The 23,912-nt window shown below is 41.0% G+C and overlaps 1 protein-coding gene across 1 annotated transcript in view; it reads right to left on the reverse strand.

Moving 5' to 3' along the window:
• ITPRID1 (ITPR interacting domain containing 1) overlaps positions 1–23,527 on the reverse strand; it is an 81,099-nt gene extending 57,572 nt beyond the window's left edge. Inside the window, exons 1-6 of the mRNA XM_033088640.1 lie at positions 23,347–23,527; positions 21,047–21,095; positions 20,670–20,713; positions 7,896–7,947; positions 5,555–5,641; positions 3,327–3,529 (exon numbers count right to left, since the gene is read on the reverse strand). Coding sequence (XP_032944531.1) covers positions 3,327–3,529; positions 5,555–5,641; positions 7,896–7,947; positions 20,670–20,713; positions 21,047–21,095; positions 23,347–23,509 — 598 coding nt within the window. The 5' untranslated portion in view covers positions 23,510–23,527. The remainder of the gene's footprint in view (positions 1–3,326; positions 3,530–5,554; positions 5,642–7,895; positions 7,948–20,669; positions 20,714–21,046; positions 21,096–23,346) is intronic.
• Between the last annotated feature and the right edge of the window lie 385 nt (positions 23,528–23,912).

The raw sequence follows: 23,912 nt of genomic DNA on the forward strand, positions 1-23,912 counted from the left end.
TGTAAATTAAACTGGATGTCAAAAGTGAACCCAGCTCTTTCAGATGAGGTGAGATTGAAGATTCTTGCACAGCTTCAGGCGATAGATCACGACCTCCATCATCTTCATCTATACTGCCATCTGAGAGTGTGGAAAAATCATGGCATATGGAGTCGGAAGGCCTGCATCCAAATCCCAGGTCAACCAATCACTGGAAGTGTGACTGCAAAGTAAATGAATTAATAGATATGTGGTGCTTAGCCCTGTGCCAGGCACATAGTAAATGGTCCGTTTCTTCATCTGCAGAAGAGGGTAATAATAACTGTCTGAAGCATCTCTCACATTTGTTGTAAAAATCACCATGTTGTATAAATATCAGTTGTTAAAATTATAAATGGGTAAGACTCAGGAAGGAGAGATATCGTCCTCAGTCTTATAGGAAAAGATGATCGCTAATGGGAAAATCCTTTTGCCTTTCCAAATAAACGTGCTTCTCAACTTGTAAGTCTTTCTGGATCATCCGCCCTCCATCATTTAGGCAATATATGCGTATTGACCTAATTAGCACAAGGGAGAGAACTAACGTAGTAAGGGCTGATTTCAGGACCCATTGCCATTTTGAAAAAAGAATAGTGAAAAATACTTTTGGTATCTCCAGATTATAAGAACCGTGGTAATGGAAACAGAACATTTTGTTTTCATTACACAGCCTTCTCTCAACCCCAGGGGTATCACGTAGGGTCGCACGGCTCAACAATGATAAAGGTCACCTCGGTGGGTAAGGATGCTGCCTCTGTTCTGTTGTTTGCGCCATCACAACAATGCTACTCTTTCCTGAGCATGTCTTTGTGCCTGTTTCCTCCACCTGGAAGGGGAAGATATTGACTATTCACCCTTCTCCAAAAAATGTGATGGGTTTCTCACACAAGACTATGATGTTGGTTCAAGACCTAGAGGAACTCTTCGGTTCTGGATGTTTGCAGAAGCATTCTGACTGCCCCCCTTCACCACCACCAAGTTCAGCTTTAGTGGAAACTGAATCTCTTTTGTCAGCCTAAGGGTCTGATTGAATCGCAATTCCACTTTTATTATTGTCTTAACATCCATCCTATGGCAGATTTTTATACTTAGACTGAGACGAAAAGCTACTAATTTAATTGGTGCAGTCAATTCAGAGAACACATAGTGGGAAGTGTTGGATGAGTGGGTTTTAGTTTGTTTTGCCTTTGGGCAGATGGAACAATGATTCTCATCCCCTGAAATTTGAACCTCTTATATTGATTTTGAATGAGACAAACTTTTCCATTCTGTCTTTACAACAACCAACTAATTTTATTATTCTTTGTTTTACATTTGACCTTCTCAACTTTCCTGAATCAAAAGCATACTGGCAAGTGTTGAGTAAGAATAGTTGCCATGCACTATTAGCACAGTGTTGGAAATAAGGGTAGGCCCGCACTCATAGGAGTAGGGGCCAACTCCTGGTTCCTCTACAAGCCATGTGTCAATTTCATCTGTAAGATGCTAACCTCACAGAAAGCTCAAATGCTCCTCAGATATTGGTGTTACTATTCTCCCCCAATAAAGAATTGATTAAAGAACTTGCATCTCCATGTGGCTTGGAGGAGAAGACGACAGCTGATATGATAGTAATTCCTTCTAAAAGTAAAGAAACATTACGTTGCAACACCTTCGGGTTTCTAAGTCCTTATTTGAAAATCTCATTGCTGAGATTTTTAAGACCCATTTCACCCACATAAAGACAGGGGAAACAAACTAAAATGAAAAATCTGAGAGAAATGTTTGAGAGAAACATATTATCTCACTTTCTTTCAGTGAATTTATTTACTTGAACTTATTTCAGAAACAGAATTTTGGTATTTTCTTCGGTCCAGAATTCTACAAACTCTATCCCATGCAGATGTTTTTCATTGCTCCTCCAAGGGGGGGTTCTGTATTTCAATGACTTTGAAAATGCTGTACTCATCCCCTCTAGGAGCCCAAAAGTGCACCTCAACGTGTTAAACAAATCCTGTAGTAAACAAAGCTGCTTAACTGCAAGGTATCTTCGCCCCAAATTATTTGAGCACAGTACACATATCCTTAATAGTGTCCTAGATGAAAGTATTCCACCGACCACCAGCTGGGAAACGTAGCAGCCGGCATGATAACTAAGAGGGGTAGGCATGGTTCAAATCTGGAGATACGGCAGATTCATAACTACCACCTACAGCTCCTGGTGAAATAAGTAATGTTCTAAGCCTCACAGATGAGGAAATTCAGGTCTCACCTATCACTCATGACGAGCCTTGCCAGACCCTGGGTTTTCTGCTTCCTGAGGGTGTGGCTATGGTATATATGAGTGCTGTTCACCAGTATTGACCGTTTTCTTCCTTCTGGGCCTATGGTGAGATTGCTCATTCTCTCCCCTTTGGAGTTAAGTGTGGTCACGTGACTTATTTTGGACAATGAAATCTGAGCATCCCCGACATGTGTAAATTCTGAGCAGAAGGAGGTAAGAGTCAAGGATGGTTCTCCACTGCCACCTTTTCTCCTTTTCTCTGTCATTGCAGCCAGTGATGTTCCAGATGGTGGGGCCACGTTCATGACTGAGGACAGCGTGGAACAGAGGTCCCTTCCCCCAAACAGACACACCGAATGGCAGTGGACATATAGAGTGATCGAGATATAAACTGTTCCGTTTTAGCCACTGCGACACAGAGGTGGATTGCCACTCCACACACCTCAGACCACCTCTTCTGATACAGTGGCTCACCCCCCTACCCCCACTCATTGTATCACTGCAGAACCAGCTCAAACTGGCCTTCTCCTGTTTCTAACAAGATACTGAGTTGTTTATCAGGGACAAACAGAACAAAATAGCAACTCATGTGGCCAAAGCATGTGCTGAGGAGAGAACTATTAGACCTCCAATGACACCCGGAACCAAAGTCTCTCCACACCATGGAACTAAAGCCTGGGACATAACTGGAACCCGAATGCCGGAACCCTTTCAGAAGCAAAGGGTCTGTTGTCTAGGAAGGTTGGGTGTGAAGCCCCTTACTATTTCTTACCATAAATGGCCAAGTTCCAAAGCCCCCCCGTTGAAATGCCCCGCCAATGCTTTCGCATACCAGCCTGTTCCCCTCAAACCCTTATATCTTGGTTCAAAGCCTGGCTCAGGAGACAGATTTGAGCTCTGCCTCTTGTCTCCTTGCCGGCTGACCCCGCAATAAGTTTTTTCTTTACTCAAAAGCCAGTGCCATAGTACTGGCTTCTATTGCGTGGGGCAGCGAGTGTAACAATTACCATTGCTAAAATTCATACGTCACGTGGTCCTCACTTACCATACAAGTTACGGTTCTCAATGTCCATACGCTGCTTTTGAGCTTCAAGGAAAACATGGATATTGATTCCTCTGGCTGCTGAGTCACAGCTCAGGAATCTGGCTGGGATTTGGGTGCAGATATCTGGCTCATCAGCACCAAACCCCAGATCCAAGAGAATCTCCACTGGATCTTCTTCCCAAAATTCCAGCCATTCAGGAATGCTGCAGTAAAAATATGTGAATATCATTATCCAGTAACAGTTCACTTAACCAATAGCCATTTTTTTCTAGTCACCTCAACTACCCAGTGTTCCAGAAATTGAGTGAAAGAGGAATCTGAATAGACAAAAGATGTCGTATTTCCTAGAGTTCAGATGCACTTACTTGAAGGACAGTCCATCACCCCCCACTTGGGGACTGCTTGCCTTACATGCAATACCAATGATTTTACTTATCTGGCTTGCCATTGCCCAATAGGCAAATACGAAATTAAGTCAGGAAGGAAGATTGTGGGACAGAAGCCAGGAGCAGTGCACTGAAAACCACAATGAAAGGGTAGTTGACAGCAATATAAGAACAGGAAAAATCAAAACAAAAGAAAACAACTACAACAACAAAAAATCCTGTTAACACGAGACTCAAAGAAGGATATTTTTAAAGAGTATCAGTCCAGTCCTTTGTCAGTTACACACACTGGTTGAGGATATACAGACTACGAAGAGTGATGTCTACAAACAATGATTTTTAAGTCCTTAGGTGGGGTTAAAGTATGTTCTGTATATTTATGGACTTGGCTCAGAAATAAGAGCTTTCATCAAATTGTTTTATTCAGGTCTGGCACTTAAAATGATATATTATATCTATGTACACAAACTCACTTCCCAATTACTGCCCTTCTCCTCGGCGATGGTGCTATTGACCTTGTAGAACTCACGGACTCTACCGGAATCAGAACTTTTGATGAGGTTTTTCTAGGTTTGCTCGGTTCTTTTGTTGAAGTTCGTGGGCCCTTACTTCACATGCAACACTAAGGAGCTTATTTGAGATAGTGTGGATAATTTCACTTTTATAACTCCATCATTTAAATTGGATTAATTATAATTCGTTTATTTAGCCAGTCACACATTCAACAACAGCCACCTATAGTCTCACTGGGCAGGCCCACTTGCCAGACACCACCCACCATGCCTTTGTCACGTTCTAATGTGACATAGATATCTGGTGCTTAGCTGACTTGTTCGAGGAAGAAAAGATCTGCCATGAACCTTTATTATGGGCCTTAAGTGGCTAGGCTTGAAGGTCTGAATCATTGAAAAGAACCAGAGAACTGCGGGTGCCAATTAATGGATATCTTAATATAAAAAATGTTCAAGGGAGGAGAAAAAGTCTTTCGAGAAATCTAAATTGTGCATGAAAGATTTAATCTGTTGTCTTATTGATCTCATTGTACAAATTTGTATCCTACCCATTTATACAACATTTATTGACCATGTATCATGCTAGGTACCCAAGGCACAAAAAGGAATAAAGGTATAGTTCTGCCTTCCAAATGCTCACAGTCTCACGGCCAAGAATGCAATTATTGATTGATTTGTCATTAAACATATTTTCAGTACCATTAGCTATTTTTTAGTTATATTTAATTTTGGAAGGAAATGTGGATATTTTATCCATTAACAGTTCTCTTAACCAAAAGCCACTTTTTCTAGTTACCGCAACATAAAATATGCTTACCTTGTTAAAAAATTATATTACACATAGGCTTTCTCTCTCTCTCCTTGGCCATTACCTCCAGCAATTCTAACCCTGTTCCTGCTAAATTTATATGTATCTTTACAGACATTTTTCTAGGTAATTACATACATGCTCTATAGTTTTCACATGTTTGCTTTAAAAATAATAACATATTCTATGCATCTTTCAGCATCTTGTTTTTTCCCCTAAAAATATGACTAAAAGATCATAGCGAGTACATATTTACCTATTCCTTTTTGTCATTGTATATAATTCCATAAAGTGAGGAGTCAATAATTTATTGGGCCATTTCCCCACTGACAGATATTTAGCCTGTTTCCAATTTCACTGACTCTTTTATACTATTCTTGCAAGTTGGAGTTTAGAAATGCTTTATTCTTTCTCTCATCATCCATTCAACACGTATATCTCAAGTGCCTGCTTGTAATTTCATGAACTCCACTGTTACATGGAATGATTTTCCTGGGTGCAAAGTGCCTGGAAATCACATACCATTGTGGTACACTTGCAGCCGAATAGCAAGAGTTGAAACTGGTCCCTCTGGGTAGGGTATGAGTTTCTGAAAACTGGTGCAGAGACCTGCAGTGGGGGGAGTGGGGGAGAGACCAAAGATGAAAAGTGTTGATTTAGATAGTCCCCTGGGAGGTCATTGTGCATCTTGCTTTCCAGAGTAAACATTTGCCTTTCCTCTTCATTCCTACTCATCCCATAATGGCCACCCCTTTGAAGAAGGGAAAGCATACAGCAGAGGAGCTGATCCTCTTGTTAGGAGTGTTGTGTCACAGAAGGTGTAAGAATTTAAGTGTTAGGTGCCTGCTAGAGCTCATTAAGAAGGTGACAGAATGTCTCACTTTTGACAGATGGCGAATCATTGGGGAACATTTCAGGAACACATCTTTGCTAGGCCCTGACTTTCGGGAAGAAGTTAAATTATGGAATGAAAGAGGGACAGGAGTAGCCCCTGAAGTGACTCTGCCCTAATTCTCATAATGGTGAAGGGTTACAGATCCTACGGTTAACAATCTCGAAGCGCTGTCTCCAGGCTCCTGCGGCCAACCATACCCAACAGCAGCAAACCCCTTGGCGACCACAAAGACCAATGTCACTCTATCCAAAGACACCTGCTTTGCAAGTCATTTGAAAGCTTTTCCAAACAGAATGGAACCTTGTTATAATATAGTTCACTTTTATGTACTTCAGCTATAACATAGCTGCATCTGACCTCATCAAGTATAACAGCCAGTTGGCATAAAATTGGCATTTATCAAAGAATAGAGTGTAGATATCAGTTTTCCCAATGAGACCACGTTATTCTACATGGGCAGCTGAAGTGACCTTAGTTCGATCCACTATTAGTAAGAATAGCTGGGTTCTACCTCTTTATTCAATTGCTTTCAGTATTAAGGCCAAGAAAGTGCATGTTTCTGAGTAATAAAGACTCTGTTTTAAAATAGATACAGAGAAAAAACTGATGGTTGCCAGATGGGTGGGGGGTTGGAGGCTAGGTGAAAAGGGGAAGGGATTAAGAAGTACAAATTGGTAGCTACAAAACAGTCATGGGGATGTGAAGTACAGCATAGGGAATATAGCCAACAATATTGTAATAACTACGGATAGTGTCAGATGGGTGCTAGACTACCTGGGGGTGGGGATCACTCTCTAAGTTATATAAATGTCAAACCACCATGCTGTACACTTGAAACTATATGACATTGAATGTCAACTGTAATTGAAAAACAAATAAGTAAATAAATAAATGACACTTGACTTGCTGGGAGCTTGAAGACAGGCAGAAGATAACTTTTCATTTATTGTCTCCCCTGAGTTTGTAGTAGGCCTGCCATTATTTCTGTTTCACTTAGTGTTTGAGGGTCACAACTTATTTTGTAACGTTCAGCAGAGCTACCCAAAATTGCTCCGGCCTGGGATCCAGGAGAAGCCATAGGTCGTCGTGGTTCTCAACAAGCCGTGGGACAAACCTTGTCATGAGTGACAAACCTTGGCTCTCATTTTCCTCTTCACCAAAATGAGATAGTTGCCTAAGAGCTTTCCATGGTCCCTTATGGCGCTGTGATTCTGTGAGTAGCAGAAAACAACTACTCCATTAAGAGGGAAAAACTATGACAACGTAGCACTTTTAGTGTGAGTTGGTAGGAGTCGGACAGATACGGTATTGAATGAATATTTGGTTTTCCACTCGTTGGAATTATCCTGCAAATGCAGGAATGGCTGAAGCAGGGGAAGCAGAGTTCCCAGCCTCAAAAAGCTCTCGGTCTACTTCAGTGGTTCTCCAACTAGAGTGTACCTTACATCATCTCAAGGCCTTGCCCAAACCACAGACTTCTGAACCCCACCTCCAGAATTTGCTGGAGAGGTGGGGCTCGAAAATCTGCAATTCTATTAAGTTCTCAGGTGTCGTGGATGCTGCCCTTTGCGGCCACTCTGAGACCTAATCTGTCCTCAAAGTAAGAGACAATCCCTACTTTCTACCTAACATTGAAAATTACATGTATTATTTTCCAACAAATAGCACGATGGTGAAAATATGGATGTAACTGTTTTATGAACAGTTGAATTATGGTAGAGTGCCACATATGCATAGGTTTTAATTAAATCCCCCCTCCAAATCAGCATTTATTGATTTAATTTGCTAACTCCTTTACGACATTTAAAGAAACTCTATTTCTCTCAAGGTTAGTGGGCACTGTGGCCTAATCAGTGACAAGATCCCAAGATCCACATTGTTATTAAGAAAGTTCCTCGCTTCCATTTCATTTATGGAAGATGTGGCTGTAAAATATCAACGTGAAGTGACACTGATTCTGCCACCTACCTCTTGTAGTTCTGCACAGTCATTGGAACAATTCCTTGCTCATGGGAAAAAACTGCAAGAAAAAAGGGGGCAGGGGGGAGATGAACTTAACTCAGGAAAGGTTTTTGCCTCCTCAAATGAACCAACATGGGATTACACGCCATATCTGTGATTGTGTAGGCCTGAGATACAAGGCTTCTCCGTGGTGAACAGGACAGAATGTAATTAGTGGCTAAAGTGTGAGACAAGCACTTGAAGAAGTGTGGTATTTGCTCAAGTGAAAAGTGAAGCCAGTGGCCAATGAAGCAGTCAGCAAAGGTCTCATGGAGAGAGCAGTACTTGTCTTGGATTTTTAAGAATGAGGAGAACTGGATGGTTGGAAAAGAGATGTTCCCATGATCAAAGAGTGTCGAAAGCAAGTGCCAAACACAGAGCCAGGGCAGGGCCCATTAGATCAGAGGGCATTGTGGAATTCCCTCTCATGGCACATAAGGATGAGAAGCAAGGGGACGTCCAAGAAGAATACAGGAAAGACCCAGTGTTTATTTAACATCTTCCATTCATTTGTATCATTTAACCCTTATGACAACCTTATCATTTAAGACCTATCCTTATTTTTCTGATAAGAAAAATGGGACTCAACAGAAGTTGAGTAATGAGCTCATGACCACACAGTCAAAAGTAGCAGATCCATTATGATTACCTTTATTATTGATTATAGCCATAATAATTACTATTTATTGAGCATTAGTTTTGTGTGAGGCTGTGTGCTAAGCCTGTCACGTGCAATCTCTTTTATTTCTCACAACAAATCCATGAAATGGGTATTGTTAATCCGTACGTAATAGAGAGGCAAACTGAGGCTCAGAGAGATTAAATAAATTTCCCATGGTCCGTAGGATGCCACAGCTTATTTTTGTTGGTTGGTGTAGTTTTTTTTCAAAATGCCATAGTGCCAACAGAATGTCTCATAGCTTATTTGAAAGCCAGAAAGAGGAGTTGATATGTATGTGTCAGGATATGGAAAACCGTAAAACGTTTTTGAGCAAACAAGTAAATGCGAGACAGATAATGTTGAAAGTCCATTTGCCTGGTGAGTGGTGCTGAGGCCATAATAGAAGAGCTAAATACTGAATGTCAGAGGCCCGTTCAAGGGCCGTAGTGGTATTCAGAATCTGTCATGACATAACATTGCGCAGATATCTGCGGAAGCAAATGTCCAGCATATGGGCAAGTTCCTCAGAAGGTCCACCAGTCTTCTCATGTCCTCTCACTGTGGTTCTCCTGGGTGCAAATGTGTGACATGTATAAAACTGGGAAGTGTCATCCTGCACTTCTATGAAAATGTAACTTTTTCACCATAAGAAAGATAATACAGGTTGGGAGAAATTTTGGAAAAACAAGCCTGAATGATTGAAACATACAAAAGAAGGCTGAAAATAAGTAAGGGCCCTTCAGTCTGGAGCCAAACTTCTTGTCTGGGAAGGGGTCTAGATCTCCTCCAAGTATCTGGGAAGTTCTTTCTGAATGCCACGTTTTTGGGGTGGAGATAAGAATACCTATTATTTTCAGCTGTTATTTCAAAGGCTCAGTGTCCTGGCTGAATGGAAAAGGAATGCTAGTGAAGAAAGGTAAAGACCAGAGGTATGTTACCGATGTATACTGCTAGAATTATATTACTAGGCTCTTATCTAAGCCCAGATTACACAACTACAACTTAAAGAGGTAGTCAGAGTACAGATACAATAAATGTCTGCCCTACAAAACAGATGGAACTCTGTCACCACAAGAGTCATACAGGGTAAAGAAACATGAATCTATGATAAAGGTTTAAAAATAGAGTTGAGGTATAAATGGCCTCTGTGCTACCCCTCCCAATCCCACTCTCATAGCAGACATCACTAATCAATTACATCACTGTCTCACAGAGCCTAGATAAGCTCTCAAAATTGTCAGGAAAGCCACTAACGACTGATTGAATGAGATGAAGCTTATTTGCCATCCTTTGTTGAGAATAAACTTAATGAGTGTGTTTTTGAGAAAACCATTGATTTCAGGGCACATGTCTAAACTTTACAAAATGCCAACTTGAAGAAAATACATAACTGCTTCATAAAACACTCTGGGGAGCTACTGCCACGGATGGACAATTAAGGCGAATGATCATTATTATGACGCAAATGTGACATTTCTCAAATGTCCTATGTGACATCTGGTGACAAATGTTGTGGAAGCTAAAATATCTGACTCAAACCTGTGTACCAAGTTTGAAATGAACTTAGAACCAAAACTCCAGTCTTTTTTGCCCGTATGTCAGTGGTTTTAAAACTTTGGGTTTTAGCAGAGAAATTCATTTGCAAAATTCTAATAATTTAAATAGATTAAAAGGGAGCTGTTTTGACAATGTTCTCCCATTTAGCTCTTCTTTCACACTGTGAGGCACCTACAAGATTCAGGAACGACTAAATCTTAAAAAATATTCCAAGTTTGAAAAAATATCATTTGTTCAGTACCAAATCTCTTACCTAGGCAGGCATTACTAATCCATTGCAGCACTCTTACTCACTGAACTTAACTCAGTCTCAGAGCTTCTCAAACCATAAAGCCGCTGTCAATTGATTGAAGTTGTTACATGAGAGAAAGTCTATCTGTCATTTTATTAACGATGTTATCTATGCAAGCACAATATAATTTTTGACCGTCATATTATAATGGCTTGATGCCATAATAAATTAATAAATTGCCCAAAATGGAAGGTAAAACCAGTATTTATCATTTTAAGCAATTTTTTTTTTCTATTTCTTACAAAGGCAGGCTCCATTTGTGCCTGGTTAGCTCATCCAGAGAATTCTGGCATTTCTGAGTACCTCTTCTCTTCTAAAACATTCTGTGGTTCTGGGACTTTTGGCTGCATGTTCTGCCAGGACTGCCACTCTTGTCACTGCCTCAGTCTTTCCTGGTTATCTGCTATTGCTCTGGACTTCCTAGAACATGTGAATGAATGCGTAGATTCAGGCCAGGGGTCTGGCACCGTGGCCACAGTAAATTGCTCAAGCTGTCAGAGAGGAAATGATCCATTTTCAGATATTGATGAGAAGAGTTAGCTCAGCCTTGCTGCGTTTTCAAAAACCCTAGCCCAGAAGAAAATCTAGTCATCCAGAAAAATTTGTAAGCTTCCACCCAGGGCGTCTTCATGGGATTTTGGTGCCCATGCAGATCTAGTAACTTCACTCCATGGATCACAGCCCACAGCCCCGCTATTGATATTTAGGAGCAATCTGGTTTCCAGGAAACCAAGGGGAGTCCCGAAGAGGAAAAGAAACCCCTAAGAGCAACATGTTTTGCAGGGAACGTATAAAGGGACCCCCCAGGTCACAAAGGGAGCAGTTTTCTGGTTTGATGACACATATGAAAGCCTTATGCAGTTTTAACACCATCTGAGGAAAGGCCCTTCTTGCCTTCTATCTTACACCCTCCCCCCAATAAGGCCCATCACTGACAATTAGGGGACAGTCAGGGTATTTGAATCCCCTTACTTGAATCCCACCATCACTGATGCACTGATACAGCTTTGATATCCTTTGTTAGACTTCTTATACTCTTTCTTCTCGATCTGGTTTAAAATGACACAAACGTCTGTCTCTATCTAATGCGTTCAGACACATAGTCTTCTCTGCTGCCAAGCTTAGATTCTGGAGAAAGCCAACCAGGGGAAATCAATATAATGTTTTTCAAATTAACAAGATAAGCCTGGTTTTAAAATTGTAATAAAATTATTAAAAATTAATTCAGTGCGCTACTTGATTTATTTTTGGCATTTGCGGGCTCCCTGTGTCCTGGGAGACTAAGGGGGCGTGTTAGTTCAGGGTTACCGTGTGTTCACTTCCTGTTTATTGCGGAAGTAGCAATTGGCTTATCCAACACTTAGACCCTGGCAATTGAGAGTCTTGCACAGGGCAATATGAAATGATTACTCCTTGCCTGTTGGAGGTTTTTTCTGTTTTTTGTTTTTGTTTTTGTTTTCCCACTTTGCCAATTTGTAAGGTAAACTTCCTGGAGCCTGAGGATGGCTTGCCAGGGTCAAGTCCTTGCTTCCCTTTGCCTGGTTTCAATAATGAACCTGAACTGAGAGGCCCAAGCTAGTGTCGCAGTTCTCACTGGAACTGGGATTCCTAGAATTTCCTTAAAACCTCAGAAAGTCCAGCAATACTGGTCCAAGCCCATTCAGGGCAGCAATCTGTCGGAGGCAACACACTCTATAATACTCTACTTTCTCTGTCCTGCCTGCTTGGTTCATTAGCAGTTACCTGCAGGGCTCCTGGAAGCACTGGAGTCTGCTTCCTCTGATCAGAGCAAGGATTTGACCCATTGGGAATGCCGCAATGGGACAGACAAACTGCTCCTGTTACCCTGGATTTCTCAAGCTTCTGCAAGTGCCAGGCTTGAGGCTGCCTCAGGTAGACGTGGGGACCCTTACAGATGTGCCTGCCACATAAAGCCCCCTGTTTCTTAGGGCCTCCTTAATTCCTCACTTGCTTCTCTGGGTGCTTGGTTTTGATATTTTCTCTACCTTTTTCCTCCTTCCTAGATACCCTTCTTAGGTTTTTAAAACCAGATTTTACTCATGTTTATTGCAGAATTATTTACAATCACCAAGATATGGAAGCAACCTAAATGTCCATCAATAGACACCTGGATAAAGAAGATGTGGTACATATATACAACTACTTGGCCACAAAAAACAGTGAAATCTTGCCATTTGCAACAACATGGATGGACCTAGAGGGTAAGTGAAATAAATTAGACAAAGAAAGACAAATACCATGTGATTTCACATATATGTGGAATCTAAAAAACAAAATAAATGAACAAACAAAACAGAAACAAACTCATAGATATAGAGAACATTTTGATGGTTGCCAGAGGGAAAGGGGTTGAGGACAGGGTGAAAAAGGTGAAGGGAGTAAGAAGTACAAATTGGTAGTTACAAAATAGTCACGGGGGTGTAAAGTGCAGCATAGGGAATATAGTCAATAATATTGTAATATCTATGTATGGTGCCAGGTGGTATCAGACTTATTGGAGGGATCACTCCATAAGTTATATAAATGTCTAACCACTCACTATGCCGTACACTTGAAACTAATATAATATTGAATGTCAACTGTAATTGAAAAACTTAAAATTAAAAAAAACAAAAACCACATATTTTACTTTCTAAGTTTTGGAAGAGTTGATTTGGAAGAGAATTAAAGCCAGAAAAAAATGTTCTCTGCTCTACTCAGTGTATCCCATTGCATGGGTTAAAATGCCAGTTCTGATTCCCTTTTAGAGACTTGAGTCTCCAGCCACCCTCCCTACTGTTAGGTGGACTCCTGCCATCTGAAGCAGCAGACACCGCACTTAACCCTGCAAAATGTATTGCTGGAGAAGATGTAGTGAGACATGCAGAAGGCACTAATTAGCACCTTTATTGGCTTAGAAAGCATTTTTTATTTCGGTTTTCCTAAGCATTTCTGACTGATTCATGGAAGACATTTGGTTCTTTGGAATACCGTCCAATAGACTAATCAAATTACATTTTCACAGGGCTCTAAAATAATAGCATTCTGCAGCTTTCTGTATATTTAACTCCTGCATGACCAAGACACTTAGAAGAGGCAGTTGGCAGGGTTTGTCTCATTTGACAAATTATTAGTCTATATTCTTACAAAAACAGAGACTCTTCATTTTCCCTGACACTCATGCTCAAAACCTGAAGGCCGATCGTAATGCTTTGTTCTTCTTCACGCACATACCTATTTATTTTCCAGATGTGTTGACTCCTCCTCTCCATTCCATTGCTGGCACCCACCCCAAGCCTTCATCACCAAAGCCTGTGGTCACAACAGCTTCTTCCCAAGGTACGCACCTTCCTCCCACGGCCAGGATAAACACTGGAATCTGTCGTTTCTCTGCTCAGAAACCATTTGTAACTCACTACAATAGAAATGGCGAATGTGTAATGGGTCTGCTCCAAATCCACAGTGCTGCACCTATGGCAGCTATCACTTAGGACCTGAGACCCTCTGTTTAGGTGAACAAAGACATGGCTTCAGAATCCTACTCAACACAGATCCTGGCTACAGCTACCCAGCCTTTGACTAGAACCCGAGAGGGCACTTCTTCGCCACCCCTGTCCTAAGACATCAAGTGTGAGTCCCTCTCCCTGGATTCTGAAGCATTTATAACCTGACATCAAACACCCTATTTAACAGAAAAATTTCTACCTCGGCTCTCTAGCATGAAACCATTTCTCTAGTCTGACCACCTTTTCTGTATGTGTTCCTGCGCACGTAATTTCCTTCTCATTCTGTGCCTTTGTTCAAACTTCCATGGCTTCCACTAAGGGACAGTGTCTTGCTTTGCCTCTTTGTTTTTTCAAAACCGTATCTCTCTGTGATTGACTAGCTCAAGTCTCACCTCTTCTTTGAAGATTTCCAAATCTGACTACATCATCTTCATTATACACCAGTTTTACTAGTCTAGTTTTACTAGACCTGTTTGTTGATTAGCTTTGGGGAAATCGGATGTGTTAGAGAAGATTCTTGCCTCAGTGGCATTTATAGTTTTGTTGGTGAGGTCAATCAAACCCCTAACAATCTGGGGCAGCACAGACCAAGTGCCATATGGATAGAACCCGTAATGGATGTGACTGATGTTTAGAAGAGAGATTGTGTCTCGCAGATGTCAGGAAGGGCCTTCTAGAGAATATGGGACTTGAGCCGGGACTCAAAAGAAGGGCAAGAGGTGAATGGAACAGAACAGACTTTAAGACTGGAGGAATTGGATGAAGAAAGATTAAGAACGAGGGATTGAATGAGAGTGGATAAAACTACAGTGTCTTTTAGAAAATCGATATAGGATACATTCAGACTGTAATGGTCCTGCAAAGTCAGTACATTCTTGAGAGCAGGGGCCATATATTCCGCATCTTTGTTCCCTCCTCCTAACACATTTCTTTGCTCTGAATGTTTCCTTTTGAGAAGCATTAAGGGAACATCTAGTAGGTTTAGTTGGATTTACTTTGACCTTTTCTTATAATAGACACCACAACATTCAGAATTTAATTTTGTAAGTTCTTATTGTTTAATAAATTCTTCCTGGGAAGAGGTAAGTTTACTTGTCAGGGATCTCCTTGGGGATTGAAGAAGAAATAGCTAAATATTAAAATGGAAAAATGAATTAGCCACCCATCAAGTAATCAGTGGCACCAAGCTGATCTTTAACAGGCACTGTCTTTCTGCTGGAGGGGTGAGTTCTACTGTTTTCACTCACAGTTATGCTCAGATGTCTTGTTAAACAAGTGCACATTATATAAACCTGACGTTGACACATGCATTAGGTGGATGCGGCTGTCCTTGCAGCAGCATGATGACACACTATCAGAGTCAAACAGTGCTGAGGTTCAATTTGTTTTCCAGTGGTGAGAACTGGGTTGCCACAAACCAGGTTTTCTTATGCACAGCTTTAATATGGAATCTGAGGTTAAGGATGAGCCAGCAGCTGACCATGGTCCATTTAGCACGAATGACCCCAAAGAGGCTCTGAACATCCAATTGTGTTTGTGGTTATAGGTAGCTCTGTGGATACTCACTGAGTCCAAACCAAGACTCAAGCTCATTTGCTGGTGCAGTTTGGTGACCACCAAGTGCAGTGGTGGTGATTCTTAGAAAGAAACAAGAAACTGAAGGATGCCCATGAAGCTCTTCCCTGTAAGTCATCTATGTACCCCAAACAGATGATGCTCTGGAGATACCGAAAAACAAGACTATCAGACCACTCAGCTAAGGTGCTCTAATACTTGTCAGAAGACGGGGAAGACTGGTGAGAGACTCACTAAAGTACTTCACAAAGGATGGTCTCTCACTGCTCTGCCCTGTCCTCTGTCAGAAGTTTTGTGTGCTTATGGGCAAGGAAATGGAGTTGACAGCAAATTTGGTCTCCAGTCTCCAGTCTAAGTTTAAGGCTTAAGGAGAGATATGGGCTGCAGGAAGAAGCTAAAAAGGATTTCCATCATGAGTTTTGTGTGACACAGAACACCAGTAATGCTCCCTAGATTCCTACATGTAGTATAATGGAAATGAGTGTTTCTAAAAATTCTGCAAGAAATACAGCACCTTAAGAACTCAGAGACAATGAGGGCAGTATCCAGAGGAGCAGAAGAAGAACCAATGGTCATTAAGTGATGAAACATGAATCAGCTGTATGGTGATGCCTAAGGGATGCTATTGGAGGAGCAGCAGTGACAGTGAAAGTTGACTCACTCATGAAAACATGTGAGCATCTCCTGATGACTCCCAAAAATACTTTAGGGGAAAGTTTGCAGTAGACCATGTCACCAAGGTGGAGGCAATGAGCCATCCAAGTTGGGGTACTGATTTATTATAACCTAATTTGTACCCACAGACTGGTGAGACCTGAAGCAAATTTGAGTAACAGGAGTTACTTGGAGGTGAATTTCATAACAGCTTTGTACCTTTTCTTTTATAATTGTTTTTAATTAATACTTTTAAAATCTTCTTTATGTACTTCAGGTTTAAATGGAATAGATTTGAAGTATGCTTCAACATCAAAATCTTAAATTTAGGAAGGGACCCTTTCTGCCATCTTTGGCTTACAGAAAGAAGGAAAAGCTAGCGATAAAATTAATGACAGTGGACTTACATCAGTGTGCAATCATTAGAGGTATATACTAGTTTCTGGTAGAAAGAGCCTGAACTTTGAAGTCAAATAGATTGCAATTCAAATCATGTCTCCAGCTGAGTCTCTGTTTCTTCATTATTTAATGAGCTTAAACTGTCACTGCACTGTTTTGTTTGAGGACGACTTTGCAATAATATTTATATATGCAATAGGCACTTGATATAATTACTAATTATAATCAGTATTATTATTACTTTTGAGACTGAACTGTATGGAAATCAGAAACCCACTGAGGCTCAGAATAAAACACAATAACCAGAGAATTTTCCTACTATGAGGTACTCGTTTCTCAGTCATGTCAACTTTCTAAGAATTTAGTTTCTCGAAGTTTATAATTTCTGGAATTGAGGTACAATGGCTTCTTTGGCTTTCCAAAGAAATTAGTTGAAATCCAGACATGGCTATTTTGCATTTCTGTAGACACTTGCTTGACATAAAAAAGTTAATGCTATCCCACTTCAAAAAAATTAAATTCAAGAGGACTGTGCCATAGCTCTGAAGGCTGGTGCACAAGAGTCAGAAGATCTCTAGAGAGAAGTAAATGCCAGTGAACTCACCCGTATTGTCCAGGCTTTTACTTTTCTAGCAGGGATGCTGATGTGGGGCTTTCCTCCGAGGGGCTTCCATGAATAACACGGAGAGTACATTAGACTGGTCCTCTAGATTAGCAGACATTTGGTCCTGTCCGAAGTGCACAGAGACATGGTGCCACAAGGTCCTTGATATTTGCTTCGGTCCCTAACATGCATAGTTAATGTAAATCCTGTTCTTCTGCAAGGTCCAAACCCTGACCCATCCACCTCACCCCATGTGCCATGCACAGCAAGGCTACCAAAGCAAGAAGTGTTATTATTGGCAATATAGCCACAACACCATTATTGGACCAATAAAACATGACAGTATTTTCTATGTACTAATTCTGTAAGCCAACAGTATAAAGAAATGGTATGGACTATTTGAACCCAGGGACACTTTTCTAAGCATGGGCCTTATTGACAGGACCAAATATTTAAAGACCATCTGGTGTGGACGAAACATGCTCATGGACATTTTTGATGAGAGTTTCAAGGACCTTTTGATGTGGTCTAAATGTCTCCGTGGACGTTTGGACAGGACCAAGTGTCCTACAAGGGTCCTCTAGAGAGGCTACGTGTATATAGTCAGACAGACCCAAGTTTAAATCTCAACTCCCTTAGCTACTAACTGGCTACCTTGGGCAAGTGACTTACCTTTCTTAGCCTCATTTTCCTTGTGGTAAAAGTTAATAATGGTAATATCTACCTTAGAAGATGGTTCAGGTAAATGAGATAATACATGGAAAGTACTAGCCTGTGTGCACCTTGATAAATACTAATTTCATTCCCCTCCCAGTTCTCCTGATGAAGAAGCAGAAGTGCTAGGGTTAGAGGCTGTACCTAGCATAACCATGGTGAACAGCATGGAAGAAAGGCCAGTCAGATTCCAGTTTTGCTAAAAATGAGACTTTAGGTAGCCACAGAGCAGCACGAAAGCCACAGAATCCCCATAAAAGGCCAAGACCCTACCACGGCCATCTCAGAGCTCAGGAGGAATCAGCAGCAGGACCACTGAAGGCTTAGTCCACCTCCTCATTTTATTTGGAGCACAGCCCCAGGTCTGGAGGCTCAATAGACTGCTTCCTATGGGACGTACTGGGTGACCTGTAAGAGGGATCTTGTTGCTACTTCAAGGTATAACGTCTCAAACATGATCAATGAGGGCAACCAGCCTCAGAATGGTTTCCACTTAGAGTGGGTTGAATAGTATCACCCCAAAATTTTATTTCTGTATCTGTAATTTCACTTCAGAATGTCTCCTTTATTTGGAAGTAGGGTCTTTGAAGATATAATTGGTAAAGGTGAGGTCATACGGGATTAAGTGTGGGTCCTAAATCCTAAATCCAATGACTGGTGTCCTTATAAGAAGAAGAGAAGACCCACAAGGGAAAGACGGTCATTTGAAGATGGAGGCAGAGCATAGAACGATGCAGCTATGAGCCTAGGAAGGCCAAGGGTGGATGGGAGCCACACAAAGCCAGAAAGAGGCAAGGAAGGATCTTGCCTACAACTTCCAGAGAGAGAATAATCTACTGACACTTTGATTTCAGACTTCCAGCCTTCAGAACTGGGACAGAATAAATGTCTGTTTTCAGCCACCACATTTGTGGGCATTTTTTACAGCTACCCTATGAAACTAATGCTTCACTATCCATTATACTATGATGGTATGAGTTTTCACAGGATTTCCCCTTCAGCAGTGATGGCTTTTCTTCCTCCTCTTCAGTTCCTTTTCATTTCACCACAGTTCTTCTCCCTGCCACACTCCCCACGGCCTTCGGGTCCCCAGTTCCTGGTAGTGTTCTAGCTTCCACACGTTCTAGTGTGGCTCTTAGCTCCCCTAAATTCAGTGTGTATCAATCTCATCATGACAGAGGGGCGAATAGAGTGCCAGGCCTGAAATTCCTCCACCCACCACTAACCAGCTATGACCCCAAATCATGGTACTTGACCACTCTGTGCCCAGATTCTTCACCTGCAAAGCACAAATGAACACCAGCCCTGCAACCACACAGGTCACTGAGTTTTACCCTATGATAAATGAGAAAGGTGCTTGTGAAAGTGAAGGCTCAATTAAACCACTGAGACGCTATTCCATTATTAATTAGAACCCTCTGCTGAAGACAAAGGACCTGGCAAATTGAAGGTGTGCATTGCTGATTTCAGAGCCATTCTCATACCCCTCCTTTCCTCCAGGTGTTCTGCCTTTACAGGCCATGGAGTTGATTCAGGGGAGGAAGGGCCATGATTGGTCTTTAACTTCTGGGAAGTGAAGCTTTTAATATCGTTACTGACAACTCCAGAACTGGTGCCAGGACTCCCACCATGACCTGGGCAAAATGAAACGTCAGGGGGATAGAAAATGCTGGCTATGTTTCTTAAGTTCTTGCCTTTCCTTGAGTCTGAACTATTAGGAACAGAGGTATTTCAATTCAAGTTATTGGTAAACATCTCCAGAGAGTTGGGCACCGTGGAACTTTTATATGAAAGAAAAAAATAAACAACCTTGACAAATAAGAAAATTTCAGTGATATACCTACTCTTTTACGTAAAAAAGAATCCCGAATTTAAACTGGTCAATCCTAATGTAAAAGGCAGTGGAGAAAGTGAAATATTACTTAAACTGAGCCAAGTAAGTAACAATTACACTAATGATTTTTTCCCCTCTAATCATTAAACTCCTAATTTATGTCATTTTTATCTACATTATTTGTGGCATTTCATCAATTTTAAAACACACCTTTTTTCACATTTTGACATCTATGAAATTGGGATGCGTCCATGTTGCTTCTCATTTATAGTTGCCAAGCCTTGTTGTTGTTGTTGTTTTTTTTCCTTTCTGAGTGGCACTTAAAATGTGAGTGCATTTTATGATGAAGGGGTCTTAGAGTCTAGGAAATACAGTATTTTATTTGATGAAGATGGAAACTGTGACACTTGTAATTATATTTCTTTTTCTTTTTATAATGTTCTTATCAAACCTCAATGTAACAAGTGTGATACATTTTCTGCCTTGGAAATACAGACTTGTACTGTTTGCTATAGAATTCAGTCATTTGTTCTTTTTGAGAATAAATGCATAATTAGAAAGAGAGGATATAATTTTGAGACCAAAGGATAGAAAAAAACTAGATTTAGAAATAAAACCACAATCCAGTGCAAGAAAAAATGAAACAATCCCACTTCCATAATTACAGCCTTGCAGAATGTCTTCATAGAACCCCGTGAGTTTTCTGCTTGAGTCTGAGCTAAGGATATGGCAAGAGTCCTGGTTTCTAGCCCCAGACCTGCTGCTGGATAACATCTTATTCTTTCTGAGCCTCAGTCTTTCTTGTCACACAAAGTGACTGAGCTGGATGGTTTTTGAGATTTGATCTATTTCTAGGACACTCTGGTAATGCTCATTGAGAAGATTTATTTGCACAGACATGTTAATGTCTCGGGTCCACAGAGCATAATTGCTCCTGGGTCTTACCAGCATGGTCGGTAACTTGCTGCAAGTCTTCATTTACAGAGACACTATAAAGAAACCAAAGTATTGTGAATCAGACGATGTGCATAAATAAATTATACTAACTCGCTTTTTAATCAAACGGACAAGAGTAAATGCAGAGTCAAGCTTTATTACAAGAAGACTTTCAGAAACCAATGAACTACGGGGACTGAAATAGTAATCTATTTTGCACTTTCAAACCAATATATAACTTTTGCAATAATAGAGTAATCCGTCACGCTCCCAGTTAAATGAAAATCTCTAGGTGTCCATGTCACACCTTGCCCCAGCAGGATCACCCACATTATTTTCGTGGATCTTTGTAAGAGAAATGCGGAAGGGCACAAAGAAACACTTACAAGAATCCAGAGTCCAGCCACTGTTGAATACTTTCTTGTTTGAAATCTTCTACAATTGAGAAGAAACAGACCAGTCAGTCAAAACACAACCAGCTAAAATGACTCCACTTCATTATTCAGCCACACCCATTTCCTACATGTTTAGTCACATGTTTCTATAAGCATATTCGTTTCTCTCCCAAGGCAAAACTTCCTGTGTTCCATAATCAGCCTTTCCTGAGAATGAAGTATAAACTTGCCAAAAGACTGTAACTTAAAGAAAAAGTATAGAGGAAGAAAAAGAAATCACCAAAGAGCAAGAGTAATTTTAAATTACCTGGAGTGAATGCAAAGGGTGAACAAGCATATGAGACTTTTGTCTTTCTCTTGTTGAATGTAAATCACCCTGGAGTTTCTCCCTGTTGAATCATGACATTTCCCTAAAGCAGCTAGCCAGGGATGTTTATTTGCAAGGAGTTCTCTGCCAGGTTAGAAACCAAATTTGCATTCATTCCAGGGACAAATTGCACTGGACTCCCAGAATTACCAAAGACACCCTGTGTTAAAAATTTCCAGTCTTTTAAGGTGGATCTTTATCACGGGCACAAGAAAGAGTCAACAGACCAAAAGAAGAGGCTATAGAGGTAGCATTTCTTGTTAAATATTTGTTTCCTGTTAAATATTTGTTTCCATTCTGGTTAGCTACAGGATACCCTGGGCTGATTTTCTTTGATTTTATCTTATCAAAGAGTGAGGTACCTGAATTACCCTCTCACAGGGTGTCTGGTGAACCAAAAAGGCCAGGTGGACATAAGAGGTATTTGTTCTTCAATTGAGGTAATGTGCAGGGATAAAATGAATGGGATGGTGGGCAAAGAAGAAACACCATCGAACAGTTATTATACATGATATTGGAGGGAGAAGTGTTTTCTTACTTATTATTCTTTAAACTATTAAAGTATTATTGATGTCTCATATAAGACGCAGCAAATAAGAGCCTTTTGATAAAATGTTTGAAGTTTGGAAGGAAGTCTCATGTCCCTCGCATGGACTCCGCATAGCTGTGGTGTCCTGGGAGACTAAGGATGAAGGGATGTTGGAGTGGAAAGGAAGCAGAGCTCATTCTTGAGTTGGTCTGTTTCCATCAAGAAGCTCTGTGTTTCGAGTGTCTTCAGGGGAAGTCAGAAGTGCCATTTGAGCAGAGGACCTAAATAGACATTTCTCCAAAGAGGACATACAGATGGCCAGTAGATAAATGAAAAGATGCTCAATGTCACTAATCGTCAGACAAGTGCAAATAAAACCACAATGAGATATCCCTTCACACCTGTCACAATGGCTATCATCAACAAATCAACAAACAACAAGTGTTGGCGAGAATGTGGAGAAAAGGGAACCCTCGTGCACTGTTAATGGGATTCCAAATTGGTGCAACCACTATGGAAAGCAATATGGAGGTTCTTCAAAAAATTATAAACAGAATTACTTTATGACCCAGCGATTCTACTTCTGGGTGTTTAGCCGAAGAAATCCAAAACACTAATTCAAAAAGATATAGGAATCCCGATGTTCACTGCAGCACTATTTACAATAGCTAAGATATGGAAGCAACCCAAGAGACTATCAGTAGACCACGGATAAAGAAGAGATGGTACGTATATGCAATGGAATATTACTCGGCCATGAAAAAAAGAATGAAATCTTACCACTCGGTGACAATGTGTATGGACCCAGAGAGTAAGATGCTAAATGAAGTCAGACAGAGAAAGACAACTACCATGTAATTTCACTTACACGTGGAATCTAAAAACAAAAATAAATGAACACAGACTCATAGATACAGGGAACAAACTGATGGTTGCCAGATGGGAGGGAGGCTGGAGGGCTGGTTGAAAAAGATGAAGGGATTAAGAAATATAAATTGGTAGTTACAAAAATAGTCACGGGGATATAAAAGACAGCATAGGGAATGTAATCACAAATATTATAACTATGTATAGTGCCAGGTGGGTACTAGACTTGTTGGGGTGATCACTTTGTAAGTTATATAAATGTCTAAGCCCTATGCTGTTCACCTGAAACTAATATAGTATTGAATGTCAACTGTAATTGCAAAAAATATATACAATAAAAACTATTGGACTTCTAAAAGAATAAAAGAAATGCCCATTTCATAGAAGTTTCTGGCATCATGCCATGAGCACTGGTATGTTCAAAGCCAAATTCTTGTTCCAAAATCATGTGCCCCCAGCCCAAAGCCCCCACATCCCTCAGCACCCACAGCAGGACAGTTTCAGACAGCCCTGAGGGCCCATTCTCACCCAGCGTGGGGATGGTGAGACTCTGGCTTTCCTCCTCAGAGCCCGGAGGCAACGGCACATCCAAGGGAGCCCATGCCTTCTTGGTGGACCTCAGGATGTCTCTCCTGCTCTTTTCCTGGCTTCCTTGAGGGTTGTCAGATCCACGTGACTTCTCCGCCATCATAAGAGAATAATTCAGCACACTAATTTAAGACACACACAGATCAGACACAGTGAGCTCAGCTTTCGGGCATGGCTCAGTGAGAGGGAGAAGGCCAGAATGCTCACAGCGCAATGAGCAGATCCAGGCTCACAATCTTTGGGAGCCTGGCTCACCCACCCAAGCCGAGTTCCCTGTTTCAATGAAGTGAAATGTTTCCCTTTCAATGGAGAGGCAGCTGGAGACCAGGGACTAATGTGGCCTCACCCAACACCAGGCCACATCTGCACTACAGTGGTCTGGGATGTGGACAGAGAGTAAAGAAATTAGACTAGTGGATACACCCAGCCAAGGAGCAAGTTTAAAAGCACTGATTAACGTAATAGGTACCCTTCAAATTTATCCAACAGTCTCTATAAAAATATTT

This window comes from Rhinolophus ferrumequinum, chromosome 20, assembly GCF_004115265.2.
Source record: "Rhinolophus ferrumequinum isolate MPI-CBG mRhiFer1 chromosome 20, mRhiFer1_v1.p, whole genome shotgun sequence".
Lineage (NCBI taxonomy): Eukaryota > Metazoa > Chordata > Mammalia > Chiroptera > Rhinolophidae > Rhinolophus > Rhinolophus ferrumequinum.